The sequence below is a fragment of the Hipposideros armiger genome, unplaced genomic scaffold (genome assembly GCF_001890085.2).
Source record: "Hipposideros armiger isolate ML-2016 unplaced genomic scaffold, ASM189008v1 scaffold_141, whole genome shotgun sequence".
NCBI lineage: Eukaryota > Metazoa > Chordata > Mammalia > Chiroptera > Hipposideridae > Hipposideros > Hipposideros armiger.
The window spans coordinates 3,236,581-3,261,436 of NW_017731491.1; the positions used below are offsets into that span (position 1 = coordinate 3,236,581).

The 24,856-nt window shown below is 49.4% G+C and overlaps 1 protein-coding gene across 8 annotated transcripts in view; it reads left to right on the top strand.

Moving 5' to 3' along the window:
* Nucleotides 1-24,856, top strand: part of RAP1GAP2 (RAP1 GTPase activating protein 2) — a 194,863-nt gene that overhangs the window by 63,852 nt on the left and 106,155 nt on the right. The window contains exon 1 of one of the 8 annotated variants that reach the window (XM_019650495.1): nt 18,077-18,686. The exons of the other annotated variants lie outside the window; for them this stretch is intronic. Within the exon in view, the coding sequence (XP_019506040.1) occupies nt 18,580-18,686 (107 nt within the window). The 5' untranslated portion in view covers nt 18,077-18,579. Of the gene's footprint in view, nt 1-18,076; nt 18,687-24,856 lie in introns of those variants that run through there. 8 annotated transcript variants of the gene reach the window in all.

The following is a 24,856-nucleotide window of genomic DNA, read 5'->3' on the forward strand; positions in this document are numbered from 1 at the left end:
CTTTTGTTCTTCAGTCTAGTTGTGGAGGACGTTGCTTCACTGGCCCAAGTTGGCACCATCATTGCGCTCTTCCCGGGTGAGGCAGATCAGTCACCGGCTTCTGGACGGCCACTCACTGCAGCTGCTGGCCGCTCACGCTGGCTACCACAGGGGCTGCAACCTACGCTGTCGCCGGCAACTCCTGGTAGCCCAGCTCAAGGTTGAGCTGTTGTTCAGCATCTTAGCTGTGGAGGGCAGTGTCACTGGCCCTCATATATGGGATCCGAACCGGGGTCATGTGGCATCCCAAGCCAGTTCTTAACCATCGTGCCACTCGGCCGGCCCTGACTTTTTTTTAGTGCATAAGTTTTAAATTTTAAGATAGTAAAATCTGTCAGTCTTTTCATTTGTGACTTTTTTTGGTTACTTTTATGCTTAAAAAAGTCCTTTCCACCCAGAAAGTTGATGATTTCCTATATGTTTTTTTTATTTTATTTTTTTAACAGTTTCTTTTCCTTTTCACATTTAACTCTTTAATTCATTTGGAATTCAGTTTGAGGTAAGATGAGAGATGAAATTGTAATTTTATTTTTTCCAAATAATCAGTCAGTTGTTCTAGCAATACACTTTGATTTTCCATTTCCACCACTAAATTTTTACATATTCAAAGATATCTGTCTGGGTTTCTGTTTGATTCCATTGACCTATCTGTTGAGTCTTGTACAGGCTCAGAGGGGAAAACAAACTGGTTTGCTTAAGTATCGGGTAAGGCTGGGATCTCAGAAGAGTAAGGATTCAGGTCCAAAAGGTGGAGGGTGGGTTGTGTTTGTGGGCCGTAAACGTCAGACTTCAGAGTGTGTGTTCAGTTTATTGAGCTCTGGGGAGATAGTTGGAGGTTTTGAGTAGAGACGTGGAGGGACTCCATCTAAGCCTTCTAGGAAGGTCACTAGCTACTAGGGTGGACCCAATGGAACCCTGTTAAAGTGGATGGACATGGACCAGCTACTGCTCAAGAGAGACAGGAAGGTGGCTTCAAGTGTGGTGTGGAAAAAGCCAGATGGCTGCAAGATGCCACAGGGTAGAATCTGTACAATGTGGAGGCCAGCTGGACTTGGGTTGGGAGGAAAGGGGTAGCCAAGGATTATGTCCTGGCGTAGCATCTTGGGTGAGCCAGAAACTTGTTCTATTAATTAGTTTTTTTTTCAGGTTGTAATAACTTATATAATGATGGTTTCATATAAAGCTATACAGGACAAATAATAATTTTAACACGCACTGCATGTTTATTCTGTACAACTACACTGTGTGAAATGCTTTTGTTTGCATCACCTCGATTGTCACCCAGTTCCTGTGAGATATGTGCTCTGATTCCTATTTCACAGATGCAGAAAATTAGCCTCAGAGAAGCCACTTGCTGAAGGTCATACAACTGGGAATCTAGGGACTGAACCAGGTTTATCTGTCTTCAAACCCCAGCTTGTGCTTGCAGTAAGGAGGCACAAAAGGGCCCTAGATAGCTCTTACATCACGTGACATTCCAGCTCTTCCAGAAGTGAGGTGTGCACCATCCTAGAAGCATACCTGGGACCCACTAGCAATTCCAGGGGCCTGACTGCGCTTGTCTCTCACTAGCAGGTGTCCATTGCTTCTTACTGCCTTCTCCGAGTGTTTTGTATCTAGGTGCCCTAGAACAGGATCCCACTGGTCAGCTGGTCATCATCTGGTTGGTCAGGATTCTGTGGAAGTGGCCAGAACTCAGGTGAAACCAGCTTACACGAAAAGGGGTATCTCGGTTCTTGTAACTGGGTTGTCCATGGTGTTGATCTGTCTGGCTTGAGGCATAGCTGGATTCCTGGGCTCAAACAGTCCTCCAGACCAGTGCTGTCCAGTACAGTCACTTGTGGCAATTGAAATCTAAATTAATTAAAATTAAATAAATTAAAAAATCAATCGCACTAGCCTCGTTGTTTCGAGTGCTCCGTAGTCACATGTGGCAAGTGGCTACCGTGTTGGACAGCACAGATACGGACGGAACATTTCCATCATCACAGAAGGTTCAGGTGGACAGCGCTGGTCAAGATTGAAGGCCAGACTCTGCTGGAGGTTTTGCAAGGGCTGGACAAGCCCAGAGATTCTACCTAGTCGATGAGTTGACTTGCACTGCAGATATGTTCCCAGACCTCCAGTCCAGATGAAGTCTGAACCGAACAAATCCAATGCCACTAGGTGGTGCTGAGGAGGCGGCCACGAGTTGGTGTCTGGCAGCTGGGAGTTGTGTGTGAGGCCTGTGAACAGGAGCAGAGATAACGGGTGTATATCCAGTTCAAGTGTAATAACTTGTGGGCCCTGGATTCTCCAGTATTCGCACTCTGACACCCACAGTCAGACACCCAGATGCATTCAGACATGACTACACACACACCTGTCACTTAAGGTCGCGCACAGTCGCATCCATTCTCAGAAACACAGTCCCCAAATAGGCACGAGCTTGGCCAATGCCACATTCCATTATGACAGCAACAAAAATAGTACTGGCTCTGTCACCTCGTTCCATCCTCACTACTGTCCTGTGAATTGGCTCCTGATGTTCTTCCCAGCTCAGAAAAGGAAGAAGCCAAGACTCGAGGAGGTTAAGTGACCCGCCCGGTCACACAGCCGGGATTCTGGTCATGTGGGACTGGGAGGGCTATGTCTAGAGAGGACACATAAAAAGCCTATATCTTATTTGTTTTGGTCTTGCACCCTGGGGCCTAAGCTCCTTGAAGCGAATTGGGACCCAGGCTTTGTCAGGGGGAGCCCCAGCAATGTCTGCACGCCCTGCCTCCCACATGGTATGGGTTCAGGAATTTATAAATGTCCGAGGAAGAAAATCTTAGGATTCTAATTCAGTTAAAAAAACCCCCATCTTTTTCTTGGTATCTCACAATCCATTCCTAGTCAAGTGCAAGTACTGAGTAGTACTTGTGTCTGCGGTGGGGGGGGCCTTGAACATACAGAATAATGCGGGCTGACTGCTACTTCTGCGTGTGGTACTTCCCCAGGAGCTGAGCACCACACGCTCCCCTCTGGGTTAGCCGTCCAGAACTCACAGCTCACGTACTCACTGAGTGAAGGTCAAAAGAGGTGGCCATGTTCCTGGATGGTGGTTTAATATGTAAGGCAGCTGGCCAGAGTGCAAAACAATACTAGAGCAATTCCTGATGAAACAGAATGGGCAAACCACAAAATTAGATGGGAACTAGTGTACTGGTCCCAAATCCTGTTGACTGAACAGAAGAAGTAAGAAGGTTTGGCTAGAGAAGAGGGAGAGGAGGTAGGTGGAGACGCATGTGGCCGTTCTGAAAGGAACATCTGACATCTTTGAAGGATGCTTCTGTCCAGTGTCTGGCTTCACCTAGTGTTCCCCTGACCTGTCGCAGCAGGGTCCGTTTTAGCTCACAGTTTGGACAGGGGGAGGGAGAGGAAGAGAGGGGGAGAAACTCTGCTGAGGTAACTGGGTCAGAACTGGAATAGAGAGAACAAGGACGCAGGATGTTCATGCCTACGAGCGGCAAGCAACACCGAGGTCTGATGCAGGAGACATGAAGGTGTGTGTTTATCTAATGAATACTCAGTGGGCACCTACCTGTGCCAGGCACTGTTTGAGGTGCTGGGGATCCTGGCTCTGTCTCTCACGGATGAGGTTCTTTGGCCAAACCCCTGAGACTCTCTGAGCTTCTCTTTCACTCTCTGGAATGTGAAGGTGACTCGAGTCCCTACTTTATAGGGACATTTGAGGGTTAGATGAAGCGCACTTAGCGTGGCCCTTAGTGCTCACGACTGTAGCTGTTATGGAAGATACTGAGAGTGGTTAGGTGATTCAGAGCCCGGCCCTGTGCCCAAGGAGCTCAGTCTCTGGGGGAGACAGACATTTAACAGACAGTGGCAGTAGAGATACGGGACAAGCGGTGAATTCTTCCTGGTGGAATCACTATGTATGCGAAGGCTTTCTGAAGGAGGTGTTTGAAGGTTGAAAAGAAATCTCCAAGGAGGGGAGGGTTGCCAGGGGGCATTTCAGACTGAGGGAACGACAAGGGCAGAGGCACAGGGTAGGAAAGAGTATGGAGCTGTTTGAAAAACAGTGAGTCAGGTACTGAGACAAGTGTGGAGTTGGCTCAGGGGGGCCTGGAATGTGGTGCTGAGGAGGGGATGGGTGCCCTGGAAACGTGGGATGGGGAGCCCCCTGTCTCGAAGGCAGCTTTGGAAGTCCTGGGAATGGATGAGGGAGGTGAGGAGACTTATACCTGAGGAACCTGGAGGAAGGGGACTGGGGCTAGAGGGGAGAGACCAGGCCGGGCCGTGTGAGGGCGGAATCCTCAGATGAGGTGTCTGAGCCACATGAGGAGTGTGGAAGGAGTGCTGTAGAACCTGGGGTTTCATAACCAGAGGCTTTGCAGAGTTGTCACGTGGGTCGCTGGGGTGCAGGAGGGAGACCCACTTCGCAGGGGAAGATAATAACTTTGGCCTTGAACAAGGGGAGTTTGGAGAGCTTGTGGGTCGTCCTTGTGGAGCTTGAAGTTGGTTCTTGAGCTCAGAAGAACTCAGCTGAATGAGCTCAGCACTTATGCAACAGTGCTCATTGCCAAGGCCTGCTCTGAGTGCAAGTCATAAAAAGCGGACCATTCGAACCCAGTGAGGCCTCGTGGTCCTTTCTAATGGGGGAGGTAGACAGGAACAGAATGAGGAACCTAGGTGGTCGCAGATAATGCCCAGTCTTGTGAAGGAAACAGAACAGTGAGGTGATGGGGTCCGGGGCACGGTGAGGGGGGCTACTTTAGGTGGGTGGTCAGGAAAAGCCTCTCCCTAGAGGTGACATTTGAATGGAGACCCGAAGGAAGAGAAGGAGCCAGCCATGGGGATACCTGGGGGGGGGGGGAGCATTCCAGGCAGTGGGAACAGCACGCACGAAGGCCTAGAGGTGGGAACAGGCTTGGCAGGTGTGAAGATGAAGAAGCGGGAAGCGCAAGGGACGGAATGGGAGTTCAGTGGGCGCGGCCTGGGTGGTGGGCAAGATGGAAACACGGGCAGTTCTCTCTCTATGCCAGCAGGTGGCGCTATAAGCCCAGAACTCCCCGCTCTGGGATGTGGACAGGCCCGCAACGGAGAGAGAGGAGGTGCCTTGACCTGAGTTAGGTTTGTAACTTAGGGATGTGTGCTCCTGCCTTCTGGGGGGATGAGGTGACTGCTCCTGGGAGTCCTGGCCAGGGCCGGAAGAGCAGGTGACGATTTCCGAACTGTTCTGCTCCCTCTGCTGTGTCGTTTTCAGTGTTTCTTTGCTCCCCTCCCCTCCAGTGGCGATTGTTCCCTCCCTGTTTCTGGGTATCTGCGTCTTTCCCCTCTCTTTGCTTCTCAGTCTTGCTTTCTCTTTCAGTCTCTGTTCCTCCCCTCTCCCGTTGCTTTCTGGTGCAGCTGCTTCCTGTCTCAAAGATCAATTACTTTCTTCCCTGATGTAGCTCAGATGGAAGGCATGGTGAGTTAGAGTCAGGAAGATAGTCTCTTATCTCTGTTGCCTACCCCTCCTTCCTGGGGTTTCTCCACGAAAGGCCAGGGCTCTCGTAGTGACCCCCCATCAGCAGAGAATACTGCCGGGGACCCCTCACTCCATGACCCCTTGGGTCTGTCTCCCAGTGTCATGTCCTGCTCACTTCCAGTACCTCCCGCAAGCAGCCCAGGCGCCATGTGATAGTGGGAACTAGGGCTTTCACTGAGAAAGGAGAATTGGACAGCAAAACAGATGGCATGAAACAGCAGAAGAGCTCAGCGTAGGAGGGCCAGTTTAATTGACAAAGATAAAGCATCTACCCTAACCCGCATTTAGGCGATGCCCTTTGAATGATTTCTCAGCCTGGTGTTGACCTCCTGGTTGTCATCTGTCAGGGTTAAGGCTGTTGGGTGAACACAGTGGTTAAGAGCTTGGTCTCTTAAAGCCTTCTGCAGGGGGAAGTCTCCTGTGGTCAGCAATGCTAGTCCCTTCCTATACTCCCCGGAGTAGCCACTGTTCAGAGTTGGGCACTTATTTTTCTAGATATTTAAAAAATATTTTTACACGCATCATAAGTAACCATAGACATCCTTATATACAGACTTAGCCCATTCCTCCAACCATTGTATTGTATCTGGCTTATGAATATATCCCACCTACTCATCTGTTTCCCTTCTAAATGGTTGTTTCTGGTACTTTTTTACTTTTACAGAAAATGCCTCGGTGAACATTCTCATACTTGTCTCTATACACACATGTGTGCATTTGGCTAGACTTGAGTAAATCTTAGAGGTGATAGAGTGGGGTGACAGGGTAGGTGACTTTTTATTGTAATAATACTGCTACATTGCCCTCTGGTTTCTACACCCACCACTCGTAGGTGTGTACATTTTGCCAGTCTGTTGGGTGAGACATCCTATCTGTGTTGTGACTGCATTTCTCTGGTTTCTCACCTTCTGAGCTTCTCCAGCTGTGCGTTGCCTGCCACACCCTGTGCCCATTCGAGCACAGTCACCCGGAAGTCATTGGACTGTTGCTCTGTGAAGTTCCTGTATCCGCCTGGGATCTTTGCGGGATGACCTTTTGCTGAGAATATCCTCAACCTCTCCCTTTTCAGAAGCCCCAAGAATCTAGAGAGCTTTATTGACGGGAGGGGTGACCAGCAAGTTGATTGTGAGACTGAATGCACTGACTTCTCCAGCCAAGTGGAGAGGGGTTGACCTTGGCTTTTCATCCTCCTTTCATAGTTATTAAGTCACAGGCTCTGCCGGGAGATTCCTTTGGGGAAGCTACAGCTTGGAGCCCAAATGCATTTCCTTTGCTGATGGAACTGAGAGGCCAATTCTCATTGGGCTCGTCCAGGGGTGTTTGCCTGCCAACCTCAAACCCAAGGGCAAGTTCTAAGGACTGGGAGACCTGAAGTGGGCAATTGGGTGGGAAAGGGGTGAACTTGGAGATGGTTTCTGTCACTTACACTCACATCCTTAGAAAAAAACCTTAAGATAGAAAGGATCATCTCATCTAAGCCTCTGCCTTTCGTTCTTAACTCCTCTCTGCTGCTGCATCCACCTAAATGCTCATACGGTATCTCCTGGGTGTATATAGACACTCCAGCCCTCCTTTGACAGCTGAGAAAACAGACTTGGAAAGGGGCATACAGATAATGAAAGAACAGATCTGTCCCGGAAGCTGGTTCTGCTGGCTCTGACTCAGTGCCCTTTGCACACCAGTCTGCTGTGGCACAGAACGCATGCATTAGTGTGTGCACGGGTGGTCACTGGACACATGCACATATGAATATGCAGATTTGAGGGCAGGCATAAGCAAGGATGATGTGGTTTTCTTTCAACTTTTTATTTTGAAAATTACTAACATGCAAAAATGAGAAAAACAGTACAATGAGCACCTGTATTCACTCGGACTTGCCACGTATTAACATTTGCCACAGTTGTTCCTTCTCTGTATAATAATAATAAAATAAAGAAGTTGCTGACCTCATAATACTTCATACCTAAAGAATACAGCAGGGGGCCGGCCGAGTGGCGCGATGGTTAAGAACTGGCTTGGGACGCCAGAGGGCCCCGGTTCGGATCCCACATATGAGGGCCAGTGACACTGCCCTCCACAGCTAAGATGCTGAACAACAGCTCAACCTGGAGCTGGGCTGCTGTGAGTCGCCGGCGACGGCATAGGCTGTAGCCCCTGTGGCAGTGGGTTGCCATGGGCTACCGTGTGTAGCCAGCAGCTAGCGTGAGCGGCCAGCAGCCGCCGTGAGCGGCAGTCCAGAAGCCGGCGACTGATCTGCCTCACCCGGGAAGAGCGCAATGATGGTGCCAACTTGGGCCAGTGAAGCAACGTCCTCCACAACTAGACTGAAGAACAAAAGGACAGCAACTTGTCTGTTCCCCTTCCCCCAATTCCCCAGCGCTGTTCCCATCCCCCCAATTCCCCAATTAAAAAAAAAAAGACTTCAGCAGGTGTTTCCCCAAAATAATCTCATTTTCTGACAATACCACAATACTATTATCACACATAGGAAAATTAATATTAATTTAATACTATTACTTAATATACATTCCGTATTCAGTTGTTCCCCAAATACAAATATGGATTGTATATTAGGTTACATTACTGACTTATTGTTTAAACACTATTTTTTTTTTTTTAGCTCAGCCATCCTGCCACCTGTTGGCAGCTCGGCGGCAGCTCAGCTCGGGCCGGGCATCGAACCGCTGTTGCTCAGAGCTCGCACTCTTGAGCGAGCTCTTAACCAACTGAGCCACTTGGCCGGCCCCTGACTTATTGTTAATGGTCACTCATTGCACTTGGTTGTCACATCTCGTTAGTCTCTTTAAACATAGAACAGCAGACCTGGCAAAGTTGTTTTGTGGCATGTAGCACAATTTGGATATCACTGAATGTTCCTTGTTTTTTTTTTAATGTTTTCCTTGAATAGTTGTTGATTTTACTGAATAAAGATGAAAATGAGTGACCTACATGCTGACAGCAGTGAGGAAGGGAGAAATTCCTTTTGTATTTGCAGGGTCAGATTTGTGTCATCCTGCCTTCCCCTTGATTAGGGTCGAGGGGACTGTCCCCAAGCCTGTCACTCATGGGGTGGATTGGTGCATCCGAGTCTATTTGGTGTTGGGGAAGCCCCTCCAGGGGCTCCTCCTGGGAAGTCTTCTCCATAGCCCCGTTGGGGGGTGCTCCCTTGGGTGAAGGACTGATGTGGCCTTCTTGTCTAAAGCTGCTGTTTTGCTCCTTCTTGTGTTTCCTTGTCCATTGGGTAGAGAACTGGTATGTTAATTAATTGGACTACTAGTGACAGAAATCTAACTCAAAAGAGTTTAAGAAAAAAAAAAAGACACAAAAGGAAAAACAAATCCAAGAAAACTCTTGTAATTGATACGTTTAAGAAAAGTGGCTTCAGGAATGGCTGGATCCTGGTGGGTCAGAAAATATCATCAGACAATCTGTTCGTTCCTACCTCTTGGCTCTGTTTTCCTCTGCATTCACTTCATTCACAGGTAACTCCCCTTTCATAAGATAGCTACTGGCTTTGGAAACCCGAGGGGGTAGTAAGCTTCTTTCTATGGTGGCAGCAAAAATTCAGGTCTTCATTCTGTTTGGAACAACTAGGTTTCTATGCCCACCCCTGAAGCAATCACTGCAGCCTGGTGAATAGAGTACATGGATTGGCCAGGCCTGGACCATGTACCCACCCAAGAGCTCAGAATGGGTAGGTTGAAAGAGGGATAGTCCCACCTAAACCACAAAACCCAACAGTGGTGTCAGCAATATTCCCCAAGGGAAAATCAAGTTCTTCAACCAGAAGAAGGGGCCTGGGTGCTGAGCAGACAGAAAAGCAGACTCCTTTTCACCTGGTGACAAGCATGGTGAGCTATCTCCTCATCTCCTGGGGTCTCTAGTCCTCTTCCTTTTGGATTTTGTGGGAGTCAGTATCTATGGGGACCATTTGTGTCTGGGTCCCAGTTCTGCTTCTTAATAGCTGTGTGATCCTAGACAGAAGAGTTAACCTCTCTGAGTCTCAGTTTACTCATCTAGCAAATGGGAAAGATATTAATATTCCTTCCTTACAGAGCTGTGCGTTTCCAATGGAGTAATAGGTGTGAAAGTGCTCGCAGCTGTAAAATGCTGTTCCAAGGGAGTGGTGCTTATTACTGCCTGAGGAGATTCTTCTGCTTCAGGGTGAGCAGGGCCTGCCTTCGGGGCTGCCCCTCAGACAGGTGGGATGGTGACCTACACCAGGCCATGGACCCCTCAGGATGGGTGTCCATAGAAGGGGGCAGAGCACTGCCCCACAAGGGGACCATCTGAGCCCTTTGCTCATTCTCTGAGCTTCCGAAGAGGAAGGAAAGACCGTGGAAGTACGTAGGCTGGCATAGTGATTCCCAAGTTGGAACTGGGAAAAGTGCCTGACACTGATCACCAGAGAAAAAGCCATTCCATTTTCAATTCTCTTTCAGTGCTCTTCACAACCTCAAGGAGAAAATCTCAGTTAGGCGCTAATACGTCTTTAGCACCTCTGTAACACTGGCTAGTAGTCCTCACGAATAGAGGGAGTGGGTCTCAGGTTCAGGACCATGGGCAGGCAGCCGAGTCTAGCCGGCTGGAATGTAATAACATTATTTAATTTTCATTATATTTACTTTTGGAAAGGTAGGCACATTTTGAGGACAGTTTTAGATGTGCAGATAAACTGAGACGATAGTACAGAGTGTTCCCATATACCCCCAAACCTAGTTTCCGCTGTTACTTAACGTCTTGGATTAGTGTGGTCCATTTGCTATAATTGATGAACCAATATTGATATATTATTATTAACTAAAGTCCATAGTTTTTTCAGATTTTCTTAGTTTCCCCCCTAATGCCCTTTTTCTGTTCTAGGATCCCTTCTGGATACCACGTTACACTTAGTTTTCATGTCTTCTGAGGGTCCTCTTGGCTGGGGCAGTGTCTCAGACTTTGCTCGATTTTGATGACCTTGACAGTTTTGAGGGGTACAGATCAGGTAGATTATATGATGTCCCTCAGCTGGGACTTGTCTGATGTTTCTTCTCTCATGGTTAGGGCCACATGAAGGCCACTGCTGGCCTTACCTGGAGACAGTCTTATAGCACCTTCTCCACATTTCTGCCATGACAGGCTTGATGGATGGTGTTCACATGAAGCTGGCTGCTTGCTGAGCCCAACTCCCCATGACCTTGAAACTGTAAATAACTGGGAAACTTTGGTCCTTTAACTGTGACCCATCATTTGTGACCCATGCCACTTCTGTCCTGCTTTGTGACTATGAGTGTGTGTGTGTGGGGGGGACATTTGGGGCAGAGGAGAGAATAGATGGAGCAGAGTTCCTTGAGGTTAAAGGAAAACAGATGCAGTTTCTGAAGATGCTTTGGGACTTGGGGGAGGGTGAGATAGTGGGAACTAAATGGGGTTTTCCCTAAGGGTGGAGGGGAGTTGCTCACCAAAAGTGAGTTTAGATTACCAGAGGAGTGATGCAGGTGAGACAGCTGGAAGAACTTTCCTGATGGGAAGGGCATAAAGGCCCCAGGAAGCAGGCCTGGTGAAAAGCTTGCAACTTGCAGACACATAGCTGCTCAGCGGGAGGCTCAGAGCTGGGGAGACTGTGTCCACAAGGAAGTAAGCTTTGTGTTTGCCAATGAGGCTAAAAGGACTTAATGTCAGGGTGGGAAAGAGCCATTAACACACCAAAGAGTCCAGAGTCAGTAGTGAAGGAAAGTCCTGGCAGCTAAGCCAGAAAGGCTTTGATTTAGCCCACCAATAGGAGCAATTTCCTCTAGAAAGGAGTATCCAACCCACAGTTCTTCAGGGACCCACAGAAACAAGAGATTATTTAAGATGACAGAAAAAGAAAAAAGGAATTCACCTGGAATCAGGTAGATGGGGACCCAACTCATGAATGTCCTGGTTGACCAAGCTTGTAAGTGTTCTGCTCAGTTGCTCACACACACACACACACACACACACACACACACACACACACACACACACACACACACACTAGCTGCCTTCTCCTCTTCTATGGTGAGCCCTGGGGAATGCAAACATACTGCACTGCCACCTAAGCCCTACATCGCTCAGTGGGTGCCTGTGTCTCAGTAAACACTCCGCTCAGACACAGCGGCACTTGTCTTTCTCAAAACTCTTGCACGCAGCAAACATATACAAGTCAGAAGGACAAAATGGGGAGCCAAAGAGAGGTTCTACAGCTGGGGTCAGAAAGCCCCTCAGATGCTCCCTCTGATTTTTGTCAAGCTCGGTTATTTGGTTTCCCAGCGAATTGTCACTGTGAGCAAGAACTCAAAACAGCAGAGAGAAAGGCCACTCAAAGAGTACCTGCCAGGTGCTTTTCACATGCATTCTCCTTTAATTAATGATAATATCTACCTTTTTATTTCTTTACAAGATTCATATGTAGTCCTTATAAATTTGGGAACAGAAGAAAAATACAAAGACAGCAATAAAAATCATAATTCCAGGAAGAATCACTATTAACCGTTTTTTTTAATACTATGAGCATTTTCTTTTCCTTTTTATTATGGAAAATGTCCAGCACATACAAAGTAAATAGAATAGTATAACGAAACCCCTCCACAATTATCAACATTCTGTAGTTCTTGTTTTATCGATAACTCTACTCGCTCCACAATCTACTCTATTATTATTACTATTATTAATCTCAGTTCTTTGTTGAGGTAAAATTCACATGTGTTGAAATGCCCAAATCTTAATTATACATTTTGGACAAATGGGCCCCACCACCCTATCCTGACATAGAACATTTCTATCCATCTGTCCACGAAACGCCCCCCTCCCGAGGCAGCCCCTGTTTTCATGTTTTGTACCTTAGATTGTCTGTTTTAGAACTTGGTTTAAATGAAATCATATAGTTCGTATATTTTGCATCTGGTTTCTTTCACTCAACATAATGTTTCTGAAATTCAGCCATGTTGTTGTTTGTATCAGTATTTTGTTCCTTTTTATTGCAGTGTGGCATTTCATGGTGTGGATATACCACAGTTGGTTGATGGCTATTTTTTTTTTTAATAAAATTGATTTTTAAATTTTATTTATTATTATTTAACTTTATTTTAACTTTTTTTGGGAACAGTGTGTTTTTCCCAGGACCCAGTAGCTCCAAGTCAACTTGTTGTCCTTCAATCTTAGTTGTGGGGGCGCAACCCATCATCCCATGTGGGAGTCGAACCGGCGACCCTGTTGCTCAGAGCTTGCGTTCTAACTAACTGAGCCACTTGGCCGTCCCTGGCTGTCTATTTTGAAGAAAGCTATGCACATTTTCATACAAGTCTTTGGATGGACCATGCATGCTCATTTAATCCTTGCAAGAATCTTGGGAAGATGGCTCTGTTGTTATCCCCACTTTACAGATGACAAAACTCAAGCTCAGAGAAGTTAAATTTTTAGCCCAAGGCCACATAGACAGTAAAAGCTGGAGATGGGATTGTAGCCCAGGTTTGTCTGACTCCAGGGTCTTTTCATTTTTATTCCCTCACTGTAGAATCTTTGCATCACTGCTGATGGAGGTCATTAAATACAGGGACAAATATGTCCTCACCTCAATGGCCTGTTAGTCTATAACTGAGTTTTGGCTCAGTAGAGCAGGTGGTATTGATAGTAATGGCTCTGAGTCACCAAAGGAAAGGTTACATTAAACCTGTCTTTAAAAAGCACAAAAATATGGGAGACATTTTAGAGAGGTTTTTAGTCAAGGTCATTACAATAAAAGCAAGCAAGCAAGCAAACAAACAAGTTTTGCCACTCAAAGCTCTGTTGTCTGGAAATCTCACTTAAGTGTAATACATCATATCTCCTGAGGAAGCCAGGCACAGAAGGCATTACTTGGTATATAAAATAGTATATAAATAATACATGTATAAGAAGCCATTCTGTTTTTTTTTTTTTTGTAGAGCCAAACAGAATAGCTTTTTGGAAAGTCGGCTGGTTCTTGCTTTGAAAGATGTTGCTAAGCAATGTTGCTAATATTATGGAAAGACAGCTTCCCTCCCCACTTTTCCACCCAGTCCCAGAAACCCTAGAGCTGGAAGTGGCTTCCATGGTAGCAGCAGCTGGGTTGGTCTGGTAATCAGTGAGGTGGGGGCCAGGGGACCCTGGGTGTGAGAGGACTGTGTTACAGGCCACCCAGTCCTCAGCCTCACTGGCCCCTGATTTTTTGCAGTGACCCCTGGGCAGCCTCCATGCAAAATTCACTTCTTCATGTTCATCAGAAATTTCACACTTTGAAATGTTTCTACTGTGGGGAAAATTATAGTCATGCTGCTTAGATTCATGGATTCAAAATTCCATAAATGAACCAAAAAGAAATATTTTAAATACCTTCAGTAACCCAAGAAATAGATGAAGAGCTCCTTTCTTCCTCCTCCTGGCCCCTGTTTTTAACCCCTGAATGGGAAAGCAGCAAAGTTCTGATTGACATCATGCATTACAGACTCAGGGTACCAAATGATGTGCAGCCCACGACAGGCTGGATGCCTGCCATTGAGTGGGGTCTGTGGGTTTCCTCGGGGCATGGCTTCCTTTCCCCAGAGCTCGGAAATGCCGCACAAGTCACCGAGATCTGTTTCCAAAAGCTGAGCCAATTTCTCACCAGAACTTCAGTATGATATGTGTGGCTCCAGGAAAGTACGGCTAAGCTGCGGTTCCCAAGCTTGGCTGTTAGGCCTCCCAGCCTGGCCTGGGTATGGCCTGTTGCTGTCAGTGAAGGACCCTGTTGTGGTGGGATGGACACTTTTGGGGGTGGTCGTGGGCTCTGAGGGGAGATTAGGAGCTGGGAGAAGAGTCAAGGTGTTGGCAGAGGCGCTCTCTCTCGCTCGCGCGCTCTCTCTCTCTCTTTCTCTCAGCAGAACAGAAACTACCTCCCTACCTCAAATGACCTTCTCAATCTGTCGTTTTCCTTTACCACCCCCTTCCTCTCTGTCTCCCTCCCTCCCTCTATCCCTCCTGTCCACCCTCTCCCCCTTTCCTTTCTCCTTTTCCTCATATGGTGGCATCCCAGCCAGAGCCCTCACTTAACGTGGCCCAGCAGGGGGCGCCGATATACCAGCCAAGAATGAATGTCAGTCTTTTTTAACGAGCACAGGTGTGAGTGCTCTGCCCAAGTGAGAGGTGACGGGGGTTTCTGAGTGATTTCTCCCAGCTGGTATGTGTGTATGGGTGTGCCCCTAAGGGCATAAGAGAATGGGAGTGCCTGCCTTTCTTGAGCAGGTCTAAAGCTGTATGTTTATAGCTCTCGAATTGCTCCAAAGCTTTTGTGATTCACGGGTTGACTGGGGGCGCTGTCTCTGAAGAAGGGGCGGGGCAAGGCATCTGAAGAAATCTGGTTTCCCTAAAGGGCCCCACCCTGTGGCTCCAAAGCCCCTCTTGCCGCACATCTACTCCCAAACCTAGCCAAGAACGGTTGCAGTCATTTTGCAGAGCAGTGGAGGCCCTGGAAGTCGGAGGTGGGGTGGGACAAGGAGGGAGCGCTGGCTCCAGGCTCTCTCTGAGACCTAGGCTCTGGCAGCGAGGCTGATTCCCGGTTTCACACGGATGTGCCTCCTGGAGCCGGTTCCCAGGCACAGAAGGCCCCTTTCTTCAGGACCAAGCATGCGTGTCTGTCTGTCTCACTCCACTGGCCCCTTAGGACCGGGCTGTGCAGCTGTCTGCCCTGTGTTCATGATTAACTTCCCTGGCCCCCTCCGCCTAAACTCCCACCCAGGCCCGTGAGCCTTTGAGTTTCCCCAGACTGGGGCAGAGACTCAGGTTGGCAGCTGCCTGGCACTTTGTTCCCAGGGACTTGGGGGAGGGAGGGCTAAAATGAGCCTCTGAGGTCCTGTGATCTGCAGCACTGCTGGGGATAAGCTGCTAGGTGGATTGGGATCTGGGAGAAGACCCCTTCTCTGACCTCTGCAGTCCTCTACGGTCCTCGCGCCCTGTGGTCTTGATGTGTCCAGCCTTCTCTGTCCACCCCAGAGTGCTCCACGGATGTGGCCTTAGAAGACCTTCGAGTCACTAATGTGAAAATGGTTCCCTTTCGGTTCTTTTTCAAACTTTGTGATTTCTTCAAGGACAGTGTCTTCCTGTGGTGCAAGTGTGTAGCTAACACCTAAAACTTGTCTATTTGTCTCTTTTAACAAAAGCCCTTCAGGCTCAGAGCCTTCATCAGGCAGCAATATTTAGCTAAAATTTAATAAATTGGTATTTGTTTTCATGGTGTGAATGACAAGTGATACTGGAATTTAGGGTGATAACAATGTTTTCTTTTAAAATTAAGTAAAAAAAAGTGAGTTGATTTAATTAAAGCAAAATAATGAGTAAATAACTGAGTAGTATGGTGTTAAAACAAAAACTTGTGAAGGCATATGTGAATGAACTGATTTTGGGGAACAGTGTCTGGACTCCACTGCAAAAGCTAGGCTGGAATGGGATCGCTTTGTGGTTTCGTGTGTGTTAAGCCCTATTTGTTCTGGGCAAGGTTGGTGATCATCCGTTTCCCTCTTACCCTAGTCTCTTGCACAAAGCTGGACGCGTCCTGATTGTTTAATAAATGTTGGGGGCGTGCGTAAGTCTGGTATAGACATTACATTCTTGCCCTGGATGCGTTCCCTTATGCTGTGGTGTTTCCTGGGCAGGGTGTGAGCTGAAGGAAGGGCTCCCAGGAAACTTCTCCCTCTTAGGGCCCTAGGAATCAGATCAGGCCATGGTTTTTTGAGGACAATCTTGTGTTTTCAGTCACATTGGGCTGGACTCAATCATGGTAGCAGAGGAGCTGAGAGGGCCTGGAATTCCACCCAGAACAACAATGAATCAAGTTATCTGCTTGGTGGAAAACATTTTTGCCTTTGTCCCAAGACCATTGCCCTCTGATGCACTTGATCTAAAATATCTCCCAGGCAGTAGGGGATGGGTGGGGACCACCTACACTCAACCACCTAGGAGGGAGTCAGGCCTTGCCCTGAGACAAGCAGCTTATCCTTGTGTGTAGATAAAATACACCCCCTGCTGGGCTAGATCTATGGCCAGTGTGCCCCCAGCATCCTCCCTGCAGTCTGGCTGAAGTAGTCCCTCAGCTAACCTGTCGGTTCTGTGTACTACTGGAAGCAGGAGAAAGCTCTGGGCTGTGTGTGCTGTGCGCTGCCCTCTTCCCCACTGAGGACACTCATTTCCCCATTCTTTTTCCAGGCTGGTTCTCAGGTTAGCACTACTGGTGTAGTCCTTGCAGCTGGCCTAGCTTCAGTCCCACGGGCGGGGCCTGGGTCACTCACTCTCTGGCTATAAATAGATGTCCATCAGGATATTTGTGATCCCCACCATCCAGGCAGGCTCAGGGGGGCCGAGGCCATTGCTAATGGATGCTTCATAAATAAACCAGGCACATTTTGGCACCACTCTGGTGCTCCCTCTCCTCTACCCCAACTCCATTGCCAGCAAGAAGCTATGCTCACAGGCGAGGGCAGGGTTGAGGCCTCGGGCCCTTGAATTTATCTGCAGCCCCCATCGCCTCTCCAGCAAGGTCCCGTTTCCTGCCTGGATTTTCTGTGCTCGCTTGAACACCAGACTGTATAAAAAGCAAGGCAAATTGCCTCAGGGACCTCTTTGGCCCCAACAGGGCTGTTTCCAAAGATGGACTAATTGGCTTGTTTTAATTCCCTTCAGCCCTCTGCCCAATTCCCTTCCCTAGGGGGCTGGACGGAGAAGCAAAGCCAGGAGTTATGCAGGGGTGGTAGTAAGAGGGGGCTACACTTCCTGGCAGCGAGTGGAAGTGAGTGGGGCTTGGAAGCACCCTGCGCTCATAGCAGAGATCAGGCCAGGCCCCTTTCCTCGCGAGCCGGCTTGACTTTCCTGAGGATGAAGCTTGCACGCGGTGCGGTGCGCAGGAGGAGGGGACGAACGAACTCCGGGTGTGTGCGGTGCCCAGCGCAACGCGGCCCGGGTGCTGGTGGGGTGGGGTGTCCCCTGCGTCTCCCTGGCAACCTGGGATGCGAGGCCGAGGTGTCGCCGAAATTGACCATTGACCCTATGTTGTGTCAAACTCCCCGAGCCGGGAAAACCAATGTTAACAGGGGACTGACCCCAGCCCCCGTAGCCCATAGGCGCCCACGCTGGAGTGGACCCCCGCCCCCCCCCGCACCACCATCCTTTCTCGGGCTCGGGGAGAGGGGAGAGGTACTGTCCGGCTGAGTCAAAACGCCAGGGAGCCTCGGCCAGGGAGGGCGGGCGCTTGGCGTTGGGTCTCTCTCTCTCACTGCCCGGCAGCCTGGCCTTGGGGCGGGGAGGCCGGCGGCGGTGCCCGCAGGCGAAGGCAGTTTCGCTTGGACTGACGACTCGCATTTCCTCTCGGTGCATGTTTTTTTTTCTCCCTGTTTTAAAGACAGTGACAGCATCAGAGAAGTATCCCGGCGGGCCGGGCTGGGAAAGCGCGTCAGGCTCCTTTGCCCAGGGAGGGAGCCCGGCCGGGCCAGCAGGGGCGGGGGATGAGGAGCGCAGAGGAGGGGACGGAGAGGGAGAGGCGAGAGTAGGGCGGGAGCCCGGGCGCCGGGCAGAGGGCGATTGCGGGCGCCGAGCCCCAGGGAGCGCCGAGCGCGAGCGGGCCGTCTCCCCGTGCTGGCGGCCCGGCCGCCGGTCCCCCTGCAGCCCGGGTGCCCGGGGCTGGGCACAGGAGGCGGGGCCGGGGCGGGGTCCCGGCGCGGGCGGCGCGTCTGAGCGGGAGCCCTCGAGCCGCCCGTCCAGGCCGCGCCCCGAGCGAGCCTTGGAAATGCTCGCGCTCAGGGAGCGGACGCCCGCCGCCCCGCGGGCCCTGAGGAGCCGCTGAAGGTCGCCGGGAAGTGAGCGCCCAGTCACCTGACCCCCGGGGCGCACCTAGGCGGGGCGGGGCCCATGCGAGGCGGGCAGCTGGGGGCCGGGGCGCGGGCTCAAGGGCCGAGAGCGGGCGGCGTACAGCGCGCGGAGCCGGGCCGGCGGGGGCGCGCGGCGGGAGGGCGAGGGCGCGGCCGGGCACCGGCGGCGGCCTCGCCATGTCCCAGCCGGCGGGGAGGATGCATTGCCGAAAGGCGGGGATCCGCGCCGCCGTGGTGCTCATCGGACTCCTGCACAAATCCCGAAAACAGAATAAAGAGAAAAGGTAAAGCCTGGCAGCGCCACCTACCCTCTCCCTCAGCTCTCGTGCTAAAATCCCATTTTCTTTGGGGTCGACTTTTCCAAAAGGGCGTGTGGCTCCGAGTTGGATGGGAAAAAAAGCCTCCATTCCAGGCGCCGTCGGGGGAGCGAGTTCGGAGCTTGGCCCCCGACACTGGATGTTAGGAGAAAGCCCAGGCAGGGCTTTGGCTGGGTCGGAGGGCGGCTGAGAGGGCCCTTAGGACTTTTATCCCCAACAGATCGGTACCAAGTCCTAAGCCCCCGCTCTCGGCATTTGCGGATCGCGGCGTCCTTCCCGAGACCTGCAGCGCGGGTAGCATTGATCCGACCCGGGCGACAGTCCCTGGCTCAGCCCGAGTGGCTTAATTCACTGGGGATGCCATTTGCTTCTCTGCAACTTGGCTGATCCCTCGGATGTGCCCGCCAGGCCGGGATCTGCTTGCTTTGCGCTTGGTTCAGGCAGGCAAGGAGCAAGTTTGGATGTTCCTTCAACCTCCCCACTTCCCCCGTCCCCCTTCCCCGTGTTTCTCTGTGTTTGGGTTTTTCTGTCTTTAACTCTTAGCCTTTCTTGGGATTACTCTCCTAATTGTTTGCTCCTGGGTATTGAAAATCCTGCTGTCTGCTATTTCAGAGATACGGTCTGTGGGATAAGAGGTATGGGGTTTTGGGTGGGCAACGAAATTTCTAGCTGCAGGCTTGATGTCCACAAGATCCCAGAGAGCTGCCCACACAAGCTAGCACAGCCTTTCTCCTCTGCTAGGATACAGAAGCCCCAAGCTTCCCAGCAACTGGGGGTCATGGGAGCTGACTGTCCACAGAGATATTGTGGGGAGTTGGGGTAACCTCCCATGGCCCTGCTGGGTCCTAATTTCCAGAGGAGTTTTGGAGTGGTTAGTGCTGTGCTCTGCATTAGAGAAGGGCTAAGACAAGGGCAGTGGGGCCAGAGACATCTGGGTGGTGACTGGTGGCCACTGGGCTTGCCCAGAAGGTGGATGTCCCAGGGGTAGGTGGCTGGCAATGAACTGGAGCACTCTGAGATGTTGACATGGGTTGCCCCTGTGGTGCGGTTGTCTCACATCCCTCATCTCCCCCTTCCTATAATGTAGTCGAATTCAGTGTCCCCCACAGCATAGCGTGAATCTCCAGTAAAATGACTTAAGGTGGTTAAACATGAAATAACATTGAGTCACCTAGTAAGAAAGTCCTTCCCTTTTCAGTTCTCTACTAATCCTTGTGATTTCTTTAAGGGAAAAGTTTCTGGTTGGTGCTAGTCTAGCTTTAACACCTTTTGAACACTTGCTAACCTCCCTTTTATAAGAAAGTGAGAGCAGACCTCTGGCTCAGGGCCTTTAAATAGGGAACAGTGCCTGCCTCCAACTTAGGCTGTTTTTGTACCATTTATTTTTAGGGTTTTCTCCTAGTTATGGCCAGTGGTACTGATTTTCCCCTCTGCGGCTGGTGGTGATATAAAGCCTCACTCTAAATTGAATGTATAAGTCACAAGAGTGAGTCTCTGTAATAGAAATAGTATTTACAGTACAAATGGTGTAGAAAATGGCAGAAATCCTGCAGGTGATCTAGGAATGGCTGGGGTTGGGGACATACTTGTCTAGCACAAAAAGCTGTGTGCACGACTCTGGAGCCCAGTGCTCCAGGTCTGGGCCCCATTCTTACCTAGACTTTGATTCTTTTCCATTCTCTGCCCATCAGCATTTTATCGGTAAAGGCGGCATGAAAACTCCCCCTCTAAAGTAAGGAGGGTATGAGATGGCTGTTTTGAGACAACCTGGGCCTATTTTGAGGAATGAGAAGGAAGACTTGCTTGATAGAAAGACAGATGCATCAGACCAGTGCCCGTCTCTGAGTACAGAATGTGTGGTGGGGGAAAGTCCCTGTACTGGGAGCTAGAAGTTCTAGTCCTGTGATGTGATAGTATCGGTTTAATTTCCCTGAGCCTCAGTTTCTGCATCCACACAATGGGCTTGCAAGGCTTAAGTGAGATAATGGGGGGGGGAAGATGCATCTGAAAGGTAGGAAGGGCTGCGTAAGGATGAAGGGGTTTCATCAGAACTGCCCTCATTCTCCTCTCCCTGGGCCTGTGCCCCTAGAAACCAAGGTAAGATGTCTGATGGTGACAGCCCCACTAGTCGTCAAGACCAGCCATGCATGGTCCAGGAAGCAACCAGATAGGCCTGGACCTGGGTGGGTGGGAGCAGTGAGACACAGGGGAGGAGCTAGACTAGGGACAGGAAGGGTTTGGTCTGAGTGAGGATGCTCTGGGCTCATGGCATCTTGTCCTTCCTCCTGGATGCGCTGTGCTCTTCCCTGCAATGCAGCAGACATTGGTGACCCTCCCAGCCCCTGCCTTCACCCCATTCTGCTGTTCCTCCTGCCATCCTGATAACTTTGGCCGTGGACTTACCTACCTAAGGAGAGAGAGGGATTGATTTCATGTCGCTGCTACATGACCTTTGCTTCCCTTGATGTAATCTGGAGTTTCTTTTTCTTTAAGCATCTGAAATCAGTTCAGTGCACACTATTGACCCTTCCTCTGTGGGCACCGGCCATGGGGGGCCCGGAGCAGGCTGCAGCTGCCAACCTCCCTTCAGCACTCCCATACTCCATGCTGGGTGTGAAATTTGCTGCGTTCCTCCTTCCTCCCACCTCTCATCAAAGGGTCAGGTCAGACTCAGGCCCCTTCTTCATCCTTCCCTGAAGGCTTAATCCATCCATCGATCTTCCTGTACCTCTAATTGACAGGCTTGCTCAGATAACACTCCTGGCTGTTGGCCATAAGGGAAGAAATGGTCCCGTGTGGCTTGCAGTGATGGCTCACGGTCCTTGTCATCTTCCTGCTGTCTTCCCAGGCCACATGGAAACATTGCATATTGGGGGCAGGTAGGTGTGCCAGGGAGGATGGCAGTGACACAGGTATCCCGTTGGGCCCAGACCCAGGAGACCCCCCGGCACTCTTGGTAGGCCTGAGAACTCTACTCAAAGTTCCAGCCTTAGTTTGTCCTCTGGAGAAATGGGGGTGCTGCACATCAGCCTTGACATGACAACTCTCAACGGGAGTTGTGGGACAACCTGGAGGTTCTGTGTCTTTCTGACCATCTTCCAGGGATGTCATCACCTGGGATTTTGCAAAAGCAGTGGTGTGTTTGAGAGGGGATTGGATTTGAGCCTGGTTTCAAGGAGGCACCTGAATGAAGCCGTCCTTGGAAACAGCTGTAATGGAGAGCTCCTTTAAAGTGCTTTGCTTTTCAGAGCCTGTGTTCTTATAGATGGGGCAGATCAGGGTATGGCCCAGAGCACCACCTCAGAAGTGACAGAATTGGGTGGTGGGGACAGTGGTGCCCTCTGGAGAGAGGCCAGTTAACATAAATGAAAAAGAAATCCAGTACTTACACAGGGTAGTTATTTTGGGACAACTCCCACCATGGGGTTTATGAGGATGAATATATGAACTCACTTGTCATTCAGCAAATCACTAAGGGCAGGCTCTGGAAGGCAGAAGAGCGAATCTGATGAATCTGACCCCTCCGTTGTGGGGTATGATGTCTATTGGGTTACTCCTGTGTAGACTATTAGAAAAAGCACACCTCTAGCTTTTTTTTTTTTTTAACTTTTATTGCAGAAATTTTCAAGTGTGTACAAAAGGAGAGGGATAGTGTAATACGATACCCAGTTTCAGGCATTATCAACTCATGGCCAATCTTTTTCTTTAAGGCTTTTTTTTTTTTTTAATGGGGAACAGTATGTTTTTCCAGGATCCCTCAGCTACAAGTCAAATAGTTGTTTCAATCTAGTTGTGGAGGGCGCAGCTCAGTGGCCCACGTGGGGATTGAACCTGTAACCTTGGTGCTAAGAGCTGTGTGCTCTAACCACTTGAGCTAACCAGCCACTCCCAACTCATGGCCAATCTTGTTTCGTTTATTTTCCAACCCACTCCCCCACAAGATAATTTAGAAGTAAATCCCAGACATCATATCATTTCCTTCTTAAATATTTCAGTATGCATCTTGAAGAATTCTTCTAAAAAACACACTACCATTATTACACACTCTAATTGACACTAATTTCTTAGGATTGTATTCAGTCAGTGTTCAGATTTCCCCAACTATCTCATACAAGTTTTCCAAAATTTTTTTGAGTCAGGATTCAAACAATCCAATGTGATTGGTGATATCTCTCTTTATAAATAGTTTTCTCCTCCAACTCTTTTTTTTTTTTCTTCTTACAATTTCTTTGTTGAAGAAACTGGTTGTTTGTCTTAGTGAGTTTCCCACAGTCAGGATTTTGTGGATGGTATCTCCTGGTGTCATTTAACATATTCTGCTGTCCCTTATGTTACCGTAAGTTGGTATTTAGTTTTAGAGGCTCTAAAGGATTTGGGTTAGATTTTTTTTTTTTGGCAAGACTGTGTTGTTGGAAGTTGCCTAGTTGTCTTTGTGATGTTGGCAGCTATTGATTGATTTGTCCTTAAGGTTTGAAGGCTGGTGTTAGGGAGGACATTTGTGTTCTGCCATGAGCCAGTGACAGAGCCTGTGAGCTGGGGGAGATGTGAGGTCTGATCAGGTGGGGGGTCCAGGAGCCCTGGCCTTGTATTCCCAGAGTCCCAAGGCTGGAAGCGGCACAAGGCGGGAGCTGATCCACTCCCTGGGCCCAGAACAGACAGCTGCTTATTTTCTTCTTAGAAGGTTGCTGGGTCCTGCCCTCTGTGGAAGGGCCTGTATCCTCTCTTGTCTGAGGTGTGAATGCCACCCTGTTGGCTGTCATTGCTTTAAAGAGCAAACGTCTCCCTTTAACCAGCTTCCCATTTTTAACCTCACAGAGAGTCTGAGAAGTTAAGGGAACGAGTTTATTTAATTCCTTTTGAGCCACTATTTTAATCTCCTGTTTGGTGTGCTCAACTTCTTGTGGCCCTTCTCCATTCTCCTTACGGTTGCCAGAGTGGAGTTTTTAAAAAGTCAAATAAGATCAAGTGTCTTTACTGCAGAAAGCTCTCCATAGGCTTCTCATTATACTTTAAATGAAATCCACACTCCACAGCTGGGCCTGCACCCCCTGCTTGGTTCCCTGACCTTATCTCCTACCATGTTCCCCCTCACTCACTGTGATCACTGTACCTCTGAAGCTGCAAAGTCCTTCTTTCTGTGTCTGGAACATGCCAAGCTTGTTCCTGCCCCAGGCCCTTTACACATGCTATTTATGGTGACTTAATTGACTAGTGCTTCCTCATCGTTGGGCTCTCAAGTCAAATATCATCTTCTCCAAAAGGACTTCCCTGACCATCTAATTTAAGCAGCTCACTCCAGCCATTATTATTCTACCCTGATAGATTTCCTCTATGCTACTTATCACTATTATCTACCTTTTGTAATAAGCGATTTATTGACTGTTCCATCCCCTAAAATGTGAGCTGTCTGAGAGCAGGGACTTTCCCTTTTTCACCTCTGGGTCCCCATTGACCAGAATAGGAGGTGCTCAGTAAATATTTGCTGAATGAATGAATGAACGAGACTCACTGACTCCTCCCCAGGCGAAATGTGCCTGTTGCCTGTTACCCCGAAGTCCTCTTAATGCTATAGTGCCCTCCGACACAGGTTTCAAGGTGACCTTTTCTTGTCTGAGATGGAGGAAGTCTTCCCTTCCCTCTTTTTCCCTTCTGGAAGAGAAATGCAACTGACCACTCGCACACGTGTGATTCCAATGTTATTCCTCCAAGTCCTTCTCTGCCTCTGCGTGGTTTGGGGACCCATAGATGTGAGGGTCCAGACTCAGTCCTGACTATCCTAAGCTGGGATTGGGCACCAGGGCAGTCCTGACTCTGGGTTCCTAGATCTAGGGTCCTGGAGCTGCTGTCTGATAGGCAGAGGCAGAGGCACATCCCCTTCATTCATGCCAGAGAGGGGCCAGTGGGCGTCTGAATTAGTGAACAGTTGCCATTAGCGAATATATATATTTTTCTAAACGCAGCTTTATCTCTTTGGAGCCCGTGTGGTACACAGATGGCTGGTTACCAGGATGTTGCCAAAGAGAGGGCTTGCCAGGCCTGCTTGGTTAAACCAATAAAAATCACTTCTGTGCACACAAAGGTGCTGAAGGGTTCAGGAAGTTTCTCAGTCATTTTAAGCAGATGAGGCCCTCCTAGCC